At 45.5% G+C, this 11574-nt stretch overlaps 1 protein-coding gene across 1 annotated transcript in view; it reads right to left on the reverse strand.

Annotated features, from left to right (window-relative positions):
• The window catches only part of CCDC50 (coiled-coil domain containing 50), a 46046-nt gene extending 34946 nt beyond the window's left edge, over window positions 1-11100 (reverse strand). Inside the window, exons 1-5 of the mRNA XM_010297168.1 lie at window positions 11004-11100; window positions 10513-10575; window positions 9093-9222; window positions 4549-4639; window positions 1430-1547 (exon numbers count right to left, since the gene is read on the reverse strand). Coding sequence (XP_010295470.1) covers window positions 1430-1547; window positions 4549-4639; window positions 9093-9222; window positions 10513-10575; window positions 11004-11100 — 499 coding nt within the window. The remainder of the gene's footprint in view (window positions 1-1429; window positions 1548-4548; window positions 4640-9092; window positions 9223-10512; window positions 10576-11003) is intronic.
• Window positions 11101-11574: the final 474 nt, after the last annotated feature.

Genomic DNA, 11574 nt, shown 5'->3' on the forward strand with positions numbered 1-11574 from the left:
AGATGATCCAGGCACCAAAATCCACTCCAGTCCTTTCTAGTTTTTAAGGAGCGAGGATCAAAAGCAGCACTACCATGAATGGCCAGGCAAAACACCTTCTACCTCACCTCTGAGACTACAGATTATCATAGGAAGGAAAATTAGACCCACAAGATATGCCACTCTCCAAATCCCAACCACAGTCTCAGTTCAGAGAGTCACAGGCTTTTGTCAGCTGATTTCTGTTATAAAAATCCACCCTGTCCCACCATCTCAACATGGCAACACTATTACCTATATTGTATTTTTTCAGGAACTTGTTCCATTTAATTCTGAAAAATGTAAGTGTGGGTTGGCCATAAGACTCCACGATCAAAGTCTTTCCCGGCTCTGTACACATAGCAGGATTTGTGGTCATGACGTTTCCACTTGGTTACTGTTTTGCGCTTTGGGCTTTGTGTTTTCTTAGCCATTCTTGAACTTCCTCCCAATTGAAACTAAAATACTTTGTGTAAGTTCAAATAAAAAGACACTCAAAATCGCCAATGGCATTGATGTTAAAATGAAAATTAAGAGGTTTGATCTTCATCTTCAAAATCTGTTAATCAAAAGCAGCCCGTCTCTTCCCCAACACATTTTTTTTTTCTTTTGAAGAGAGAACACAAGAACCACCACCAGTGCACAGCAAAGCCATCCCCAGATTGCTCCATAATTATACACACCCTGATTCTCTCTTCCCAATTTAAAAAAGGTCTGTATTCAATCATAAAAGCCGACCAAGAGAAAGCAATACAGCACTGTGGGTCGTATATTTTCCACAACATACAGTCCCGGATGATAATCACAGCAGAGACATTCTGTGGAGATGACCTTGTTATTCAGTAAGTCATTCAAAGCGGTTGTGCTAATTTTAATGCTTGGATACATACCTGCAAGGAGTTATTTTTGAAAGGCTGTTCCCTAAACCAGTATTTATTCCTTTATGCATGTAGCCATGCCAGCACCACAGATGAGCACACAGAACCGTTTCTCTTTGAATGCAAGAATGGAATTGAGTCTGCATTTCTCACACACACACTCGCGGTGTTACACAGAAGTAACTGTGGCTTATCAGTACCATCAGCTACTGTCTTTCTCCACAGGCCCTTTTAAAACATGCACACATGGGTGTGCTTGTACATAATACACACCACACCCTCCATCCCTATTCTTCAGGCCATCTTCTAGGACATCAAAAATGATAAAATTGTCTTCTCCGCTGCTTTTTTTTTTTTTAAATATTTCCTGATTGTTCTAGAATAAGATCTGATCCTGACCCTGGAAATTAATGCAATGCTACAGTGCTGAATACAGGACTGTAGGATAAGGGAAATCTCCTAAACTGAGTTGCCAGATCATCAGGTTCACCTATACTGCCAGGATCTTGATCCTTTATCTAGCAGAAATGTACCTCCATTTTCTGCATAATAGCTGTCTTCATAGAGTGTGTGTCCCTGGGATTCTGTGTATTGCTTCTTGCGCTTTTTTTCTTCCTGCAGTTCTTTCTGTTGTAGGAGACGGGCAATGTCCTGCAGAGATGGAAGAAAATACACATTACCTTTCCCCCCTAAAAAATATCTCCAGATTCTTTTATTCAAATTCTTTATTCAATTAGAAAAATCCTGATAGTTTAATTTTTCAGACATGGCAACAACAGGTTTACTCTCAAATTCAATGCCTGGGCTGGATGAGGCTTCCAACTTACTGGCTGACACAGGGGACCATCTCAGCAACCAATATTCAACCTCACCCACGCCCACCACTGAGCTTCCAACCCTGTGGCAGACTCGCAGGTTCCTGTTCCACCTGCACACAAGCCTGCAAAGCCTTAGTGGCCAAAGCATGGCAGAAGAGACTGCGTGTGCAACCTTGGGCTTTCAATAAGAATTTGGAAGTCACACAAGCACACACCCACTCACAGGAGTGGGCTGGACCCCGGCACTGGACTCCACCAGGAAAAGAAAAACACAGAGGCAAAGATGGTGTCCAGCTAATGGCACTTCTGACCAGAAGGAGTACCCAGAGCAAGTCATGAACTTGCTTCAGACGAGCTGTAATTTACAGGGACTGCAGGATGCCAGGCAGGGAAATGCATCAATTTGACAGACAGAGGCTGAAGGAAAAGAAAATCGAAAGGAATGTTAGGAAGAGAGGACTAGGCACAAGGCAGGAGTGCTGCGGGGACTGCAGCTCTTTATCTTCTGTCGCAGGTTTGGTAGATGTGCCATCAAAAAGAACAGCACTCCATTTTCCTAATTGCTTTTCCTTCGAGATGACTAATGGATCAACAAGGCCTAGCAACAGCAAACAGCTCCCTGGAGCTTGCTCATTTGGGGCCCAGGAGCTTGCCAAGTCAGTGGAGCTAGTCTGAAGCTAGGAAGAGAAGCTGGGAGATAGCAGCAGGACATGCTAGCCCTTTGGATGCTGTTCATTTAAGCCTCCCTAATCCTCAGGACCTTTGTAAAGCCATGCATGTAAAGTGTACATTGCAGGAAGGAAAGGCATCACAGAAATGCAAACAAGAGCCAACGCCCTCCAGAGCAAAGCCAGCACTGGAGGACATCGGCTGGGTGTTCAAGTGGAAACTGTTATTTCAGGATTCAGATCAGACCTGCTCAGTAACCAGCTTTGAAGAGGACCTCGGGATGCCACAGGCTCTTTACTACTACTACAAAAAAAATTCCTTCCCCTGACAAGGTTAACTTCTTCTAGCAAGTACAGTACGTCTATAAATATATAGGCATAAGCACTTTATCTCCAGGACTAAGACAGCTCAGGACTTGCAAATCCTCACAAACTGGACGTGTAGGCTTAGCGCTTCATTCAAAACCCCGCGCACCGGCCCGGAGCTGCCTCCCGCTGCGCACCGGCACGACGCTGCTAGCCACCGCTGACACCAGCAAGCTACCACTTATGCTGGGCAGCTGCTACACCCTCGTGTGTGGCAAACACAAGACCAGCCCGGCACACGGCCAGCACGGGTGTAACACGGCATGCCCTGCAGGGTACGTGTACAGATGCTGTGCCCAGGGCCACAGAAGGGGCTCTGATGTTTGTCACTGCCAAGCAGCAAACCTCTGGGGCACCACGCAGCCTCACGCACATCAGGTATCAGCACAGAAGCCCACCCTAAAGAAATAAAGCTGTGGGGGATCCTGGAAGGGAAACAGGATCAGTCCAAGCTCTCCAGAAGTCCTGTGGCAAGGCTGGGCAGTAGTGCCACATGCTGCAGCGTAACTCAGTCCACAGTTACATTTCAGCCACACTTGGGAACCTCCCATGTACCAGAAGGAAGAGAAAGAACAAATATGACTTCTACTCCTTGTTTTGAGCCACATTCATTTGAAGATTGCTCCCAAGAGCACAAGATGGTCAGCATGCTGGTTTGACAGGTTGCAGGGGCCTGCTGTCAGACTGCTGACATCCCAGCAGCTCTCTACGTAAAGCAGGAAGGAAAGGTGCCGTTCCCACGGCCAACATGAGTAGTATTGCATCCCCTTCGCCTTCCTGATAAAAATGAGACAGACCGTCACATTTATAGTACAAATCCTTTATCCAGAGTCTTCCTCCCACCCTTGTTGTTACAAGCTCTGCCTGGAAGCCCTTCCACATCTGCCTGGGCAGCCTTTTGGTGCTTGCTTGGGTTTAGTGGTATAAGAAGAAAACGAGGTCTTGCACAAGCAAACTGATGCATCTGCCAGGTAACAACAGATCCTTATTTCAGGCTGTTCCAGGAAACACAGCCTTGTGTTCAAGCCCTTCCTATAGAGAACATGCCTTGAGCATCTTAAGACTACTCAGACTTAGGAAACTATCTGTAATCAAAAATGGGGCCATACTTCAGGCTCACACAGGTGTTCCTCTGCTCTGTGGCTTTCTTGAATACCCAACCTGACAGGCTGACACAACAAAAAGTGATCAACAAGGCAAACCCTTTGAATACCACGGACAAAGCCCACTACTCACTCTCAGGCAACAGCTGCAGAGCCATGTTCTGAAATGACAAAAGGAATCTGCTAGCAAGAAACTGCAACGGAGTGTTCAGGCTGTGAAAGACTAAACTGAAGAAGAATTAGGGTAATGGAGAAGCCAGAGATGGATGGCTCGGCTGAGGGTTCTACTGAAATCTTTGCACCAGAAACCAAGAAATCACAACCCAGGATTCACCCAGAAGTATTACCTGTCTTCTTACAGGTAAAAGTGAGAAAGAAAGCAGATCTCAAACTGCATAAGCAATTACACTTTCCTACACACCAGGGCAACGAACACCTCAACAAGACCCATCTATTACTTGCCCTCTTGGTTAGCAAGGCCACTGGCATCAACAACCCTCGTGACCCTGGAGCATGAGGACTACCACTGTATCTTATTACTGTAACAGGACTCTCTGAAATCTCTCTGCATACCGAGACCTGTGCAGATCAGGACTGACACCACGCAAGCCAACTCCTGTGGCTAATGACTGAGAAATGCCCGCACTGAAAGGGCTGCTACAAATAGCCCTGCTATCCCTGCGGCTTAAAAGGTTACCTCGTCTTTTTCCTCTTGCCGGCGGCGCTGCTCCGCTTCAAATACCAGCTTCACTTGGATTTCCTGAGCGATCTCACAGTCTTGTCGTTCCCTAGAAGGCAAGGAGACAAGGATTATAGGCAGCTAAAGTCACAGGTATCAATCAGCCTGGAGAAAGGGATAGAAGAGCTGAAGAACCATCTGATTTACACAAAAGAATTATCACTCAGTATTAGTGCAGAGCCTGTGAATCCGCACTAGGGCTCCCTGTACTTGCTGCTGGCCAAATTTAGAAAACGGGTCCCAAAACATTCACAATCAGCTATAAAGCAAGAGAAAACAGATTCATAGGCAGTTTGCTAAGAAAGGAGGTAGCAACCATAGGAGAGGGTAGGCCAAGGCAGCACACAGTCTGCAAACAGTGATTCTGCGGAGCAGTTTTTGCACGCCTGGTGCCAAAGGAAGGGTTTAGGGGTCAGGTTAATGCAGACGTTTCTGGGAAGTGGTTTTCATGTGAAAGCCAAGAAGGGGACAGTGCAGAAACGCAGTAAGCAGAGGCTGGAGGTGGCAGTTCAGTAACGAATGAGAAATGCTGCTCAGGTGGGACGAGACACAAAAGCAGAACCACTGCCAAGAGGCAAGAGAGCGATAGGTACCCAAACGAGGGGTGAGGGAGCAATCGCCCGTTACAAATGCAGGAGGAACACAATATTGCATTAACTTGGGACAGAAAAAGAGATACCAGAGTAATTGAGACAGAAAATGAGCATTTCGTCTGCGCAGATAGACCAGGAAGGCTGTATTTCAGGGACATGGTACAGAAAGCATCTGCAAGAATTGTGCCACTCAGTCACGGGCTCTGATGCCCAGCAAACAGGCTGGAACGATGGCCAGGGGTTCCTTAGGGCAACCCAGAAAAGGGCTGCTACAGTGAGAAGAAAGATTAAAAGCGCTCGCTCTCAGCACTGTTGAAATTGAGCCAAAGACTAGCTCTAAACGGATTGGGGAGGGGGGATCAATCTAAGCTATCTCTGCAATTGAGACTACTGCAAGGCAAGGCATAGGAGATGAGAACGGGAACAGCAACAGGCAAAGCTTGCTTTATTAGAATACAATCTTTTGAAGAATATGCTGGCAATGATCAGATAGGTGATGGGAGGACTACCAAGAGCTTATTATGAAAGTCAAGCAAGTATTTCAAGAGAAACAGGTTCCGCTCTGTCAAAGTTGGACCGTGTGGGCCAGAGCAATTAGTTCTAGGCTTGAGCAAGTATCAGGGCATAAGTGACCTAGTGAACTCAGAGGCAAAGGACAGGAAGGGAGTCTACGATGTGAGTGGAGGAAATCAAAACAGTAAGTGTAGACAAGCACTCTCAGCAGCAAAGCAGAGAGAAGTGGCATGGCTGGAGCAGTCAGTGGCACCACAGAGCCTGCTTTTATAGACAGTGAAGAATGAGAGAAGCAGAAAGAGTGGATATGTGGCTTAGGGTGGGGAGGAAGAACACTGTGACAAGAAAAGGGTTTAGAGGACAAATGCCACCAACAAACAACTAATCTGTCATAGAGAAGGAAAAGGAACATGCAGCAGGAGGGAAAAGAAGCTTCTTTATTTTTGGCAACTGCGCTTTGGAAGCAGACCTGCAACTGCGTACTGCTTGTTATTTCTATCCCCTTCCCCGAACACATATGAACCCCAAGTCAGCGTCACAACCTAACATTTCCTTCCTTTTCCCAGACCACCACACTCACAAACACTTGTGCATACCCACAAACTGACCCACATCTAGAGACACCCTGGAAGGCACTCATGAATTTCAGTGTTTGTAGGGCTGGAGTTATCAATAGGTCAAACATCTTCAGTTGGGTTTACGGTTGGACTCAATGATCTTTCCAACCTAAATGATTCTATGATTCTATTTAGACATCAGTTTCTTTCATCCAGGTAAGAAAACCTGGCATTTTGTGTGTGTGCCTGTGTGTTTCACTTGATTCCAGGGAGAGAGCTGCTCAAAGGCTCATACAGCAGCAAATCTAGTTCTTGAACCTAACATATAAAAAGGGACCTTGGCAAATGTGGTACCAGCAGGGAACCAGAGTCCCCAGAAAAACAATAGCTGAACACGCAAATCCTGGGGAGCAGATTGTTAGTGGGCCTAAGATAGCAGATCTCTTATGAGCTCAGTCCCAGAGAACATGAATCCAGGTAGAAAATAAGTTAGAAAGGTCAGACATATCAAGGCATTGCATGTCTCCGGTTCCCCCAGCACCTGTGAACAGAGCTAAGGTGCCAAGTTCATCAGCACCAACTGACTTGCTAAATGCTTAAAATACATCTTATTGCAGACAAACAGGAGGCAGAAACAGCTAATCGTCTTTCAGAACCAGGGCTACAAGGTCATTGCCTCTCCATACGCAGCAAAGAACGCCAGAAGTAATGCAAAAGCAGAAGCATTTTACTGTTTCTGATGACATGCTTCTTGCAATACACCATATCAATCTCTAAGAATGACTGAACAGCAACAGAGGATTAGATTTCAGGTTTTATTCCTCAGTGGTAATTATATACTGAAGCTTGATTAGTTAATCAACATAAGCTAGTTCAAGTTTCAACTTGACCGAGCATAAGAAAATAGGTTGAAGAACTTTTGACAGCTATTCTTGTGCTTCAGTTTCTTTAGTGTGAGTTCAAGTGCCCATCAGTCCCCAGAAATCAGCCAGGGCAACATAAACGTCATCATCCCTGAACATCACACCCATGTGTCCCTCATCCGGGGGCAGCCAGGAGTGTTAAGAGTGTCAGGGAAACTCTACATCAGTTTAGGAAAAAGGAGGGGGGACGTCAATGTGATCGGAAAGCTCCCATTCACGTTGGCTGTAGCAAGTAATTGTTGCCAGATGAGGAGGAAAAAAAAAAAAAGGTTTAAGGGAACTGTTCAAAGGAACTGTTCACATTAGTATAACTGGGAGCAAAATGAGGAAAGAGCATATTTTCACAGTATTTCCGACAGTTATTTTAGCAACCTTGCTACTATGCTTGGCAGTGTGCAGGCTGCTCAGCTAGATGCGAGAGATGCTTTTAAAGAAGCATGAAAATAAGGTTTGATGCTTCCCTGAATTCTAAAAAAGTTATTTCTATTCCCTCATTTATCTTCACAAAGTCTTTCTGAGAGAATTTAGGATTTGAAAGACAGAAGAAAGCCCATTAATTTGAAGGACCTTTTTTTTTTTTTTTAATGTTCCCTGTTTCTAAAGACCACCCATTCCTGCCTCTGTACTCCTCCATCACCTTGCACTTGTCAAACTGTCCTAGACAACAGAGTATGCTACAACAGCGAGGATCATTTTGTTGCCAGAACACACTGATCTTGCACAAGGAAGAGACAGTAGGAACGTACAGAGAATTAAGGAAGAAAAAGATCCAATTACAAAAGGATGCTTCCAACTTCTTTTACTATTCTTGCAGAAGAGCTCATGCTTTCAGGAGCGGAACTGTTGCTGACACAACATTTTGCATCAGCAGTTCTGCCTGTAACTTGGCTCACAGAGTTAGTAAATCCCATTTTAGAGCCCTACAACAAGAAAATTGTTTGCAGTTCCCAGCAAGTAACAAAAAGGAATCATCTCTGCCATACAAAAGTAATTTTTACGTTGTCATTTATGTGCTCACGTCTCTAATTGGTAATGAAGACAGAGCTATTGAAAGAAAGCACAGACTTGAGATACACACATGTATCTACGCAGTGCTGCCTGAGCGTGCTGGGAACATTGAAAACAGGGGCCGATTTGTCACGCTGCAGTTTCAAATCTTTTATGAGCAGCTCCTTTGAAGCCAGTCCTCTCTCTCACACATCTGCAATACAGAGCTCTTCTACTCCATCGCTGTCTCTGCCAGACGAGCCACCCAGGGTTTGTGATGCACCACCAACTGTACCTGGTGGGTGGCATCACAGCCCCACCAGAAAGCCATCTCTCATCATCGGGATCTGACTGAGCCCTCTCACACAACCCATGTGTTATATCTAACACACTGCAAAAGACTAAGGGAGGGAAAACAACAACAAAAAAGAAAAGCACCAGTGTCAACTCTGGTTTGGAAAGTACGGCTTGTTTTGCCCTGCACTACCATGTTTCATTTCTACACTGACTCCTCAAAAGCACTCATCAGGCACAATGCAAACACGCCAATATCTGCCATTTCCACACAACAGCGAATTCACTGTTACACTATTTCTGAGGTGCAGTTTCTTCTTTCTCAGACTTTAGTCAGGGACAAGGTCGATGCAAGAGGCCAAGTTACCCCCCTTTGCCAACAGGCAGCAGAACAGGAAGGCTCCTTCCCGTGGTCAGGCAACAGAATCTAAGCCAGGACAAGCCCCAGGACCACCTACTACCACCCTCTTCTCATTACTCTGTGCCAGAGCCTAGTATCAGTACTTCTACAGCAACAGATAGTCAAAGGAAAAAGAACATAAAAGCAAAAGGCTGATCAACTTGAATCAAAGCAGCTGATTTCAGTGCTCTGACCAAGTGGGACTAGCATTTCAACAGTTCCATCCCAAACTCACAAGTCTTTTCGGTGTTTCTGGATTTGAGCACGTGCTTTCAGATCCTCCTCTTCTTGCAGTTGCTTGGCCACCTGCAAGTCGTGTTGCACAAGTCGATTACGCTGAACGTTTGTTGCCAAGTGATGCTCAACTGGAAATAAACACAGACAAGAACCCCCAAATCAGCCTGCAGAACTTCACAGTGTGAACAAGACAAAGCAAGTGGGAGGGAGATTCCAGGCCAGACAGATGGTTCTTGTAGGAAAATACCATGTAATAGCTCCAAAGGTGGGGAAGTCCTGCTTCACATTGCCTCATTCCAGCACTGAGGGGGCTGTATATGTGTGTCTGTTACCAAAACAAGATCTGCATATCTTCATTGCATCCAGATTTATAGGGAATGTTTTTTAGGCTTTGAATTTCATTTTCTGGCCACAGGAAATTACCCTAGATTAATAAAATGGGTCCAGAAGGGGCCACCAGAAGCCAGTGAGGATGAGCTCAACCAAAACCCTTTCTGATGGATGCCTCCCTAATTTGCTCTCAAGAACCTCCAGAGGAGGAAACTTCTCTTGCTCTCAACATAATCAGTTCCAGAATCTCACTACCTTTATATTTAGCAACGAAATACTACAGCAAGTCCTTTACCATACATGGATACTGCCTGCAAGAAAAGATGGCTACAGGAGCTGCAGCTGAGAGCCAGCTTAAATGAGTGGTCTCAGGTTCCAGCAGCAAGGGCACAACTTCAGCTCAAGCTGCACGCTTGGCAGGGTACCTGGAATGGTATTAGCACCTCGTACTGGCGGATACCAATGGTCTTGGCACCCAGCAAAGCAGAAGAGAGAGGCCACCACACCTGAAACTGCAATGCAAACATACACCAAGTAACAGATAAGCATGTTAAAAAAAAAAAAAAATCACTTTGAAGTTCCTGGCTGTACTTTCTTTCTCCTTTTTAAACGCTGCAGTGTACAGCTGCCCTACCTCGAAATGTCTTGAAAGGAAGCCTCCTTTCAAAAAGCAGGAACTAGCAATTCTGAAGTAAGTAAATAAACAGACCTCTTCTGGTTGCACCTCAGGTCAGCTTATAAAACTTGAAGCTTCCAAAATTGCTAGTCATTTCTAAAAACCTTGCACAGCAACAAAACCTCAAGTGCACTCCCACATGCAATTTTGTCATAAACAGCATAAACTCAACTCTAAAGGAGAGCACAGAATTGAAACATGAAATGCACCTATCTCTAGGGTACAGTGTGAGCTGGGACAGAACACAGTAGTGTTACAGGACAGTAAAGATAATAATAATAATCCATATGCCATTAGAAAGAATAAAAATGAAATAAAAGCAGGGAGGATTTTTCTTAGAAAAAACAAAGCAAGCCAGATATCTATTGGGACAAATTTGCTTCAGTTTATTCTAAAGATCATTGCTACTTACTCTCTTGCTCCTGTAAGTTATGGGCCAAGGTATGATCTTCCAGAACAGCAAAGTCTCGACACACTGGACGGGAAGGAAAGACAAGAAAATTAGCATCAGGAGGGAAAAAAAAAAGGCATCAAAAGAGCTATGGGCACTGGGGGAATACACATACACAGGAACTTCTGACACTTTATACTAGCCAAGGTCTGGACTTCTGACATTTCCCCCGCCGTTGCACTTGTGGCTACTGTTGCACACACTCACTACTTTGTCTCTGTTTGCATAACAAGCCTTCTCCACTCTCTCCTTCACCACCACTTCTTTAGTTTAAGACCGGAATTGCCCACACCACCGCTGGATCAGACTTTGTGTGCAAAACCCTGTATTCCACCCAGATTTATACCAATGCCCACACCGTGTTCAACTAAAACCAAGAGCGAGCATTCCTGACAGGTTAAAGACTCTGAGAACATTATTTGCTCTGCACAAAGGCACGGGTACTCTGCCACCTCTGTGGACCTCAGCAGACTGAGCTCCATGGCTCTTGCTCCAAGGCATTTCTCCCAGCTCAGAAATCAGTTTACAGTTGTCTCCTGTAAGCTTCATTGACTTTTTCAAATGCAGATGCTGGATTTGTACCTAGAACCCGGATACAGGATCAACCACCGTGTTACCAGCAGGGATAAGCACGGCTTCTTAAAAAAATGCTGAAAACAACCCAGAGACAAGCTAAACAGGAAGGGGATGAGCTCCCTTTGGCACCAGTCTGAAAGGCGAAGGTTTTTGCCAATGGCTATCACTTTCGCACTTGAACTTTCAAAGCAACTCTCTGCTCACACTGCGGGTTTATTTTTAACTTGTTACGATGGGCAGCGGGGCAACACCACAACCAGTCACACACGTCCTGGGATGGGGACACACACACGCGGCACCACCTCCGTCTTTCGGTGGGAAGTGCACATCAGCTTCTCGGCGAACCAAGGACAAACTGACCTGCAGCCCCGAACCGCGGGCTGGGGCGCAGCATGCGCCCCGCACACGCGCCGTACGTGGGGTTCCCGTCTGCTTCAAGGGGAGTTG

The sequence above is a fragment of the Phaethon lepturus genome, unplaced genomic scaffold (genome assembly GCF_000687285.1).
Source record: "Phaethon lepturus isolate BGI_N335 unplaced genomic scaffold, ASM68728v1 scaffold7161, whole genome shotgun sequence".
In the NCBI taxonomy this organism is placed as follows: domain Eukaryota; kingdom Metazoa; phylum Chordata; class Aves; order Phaethontiformes; family Phaethontidae; genus Phaethon; species Phaethon lepturus.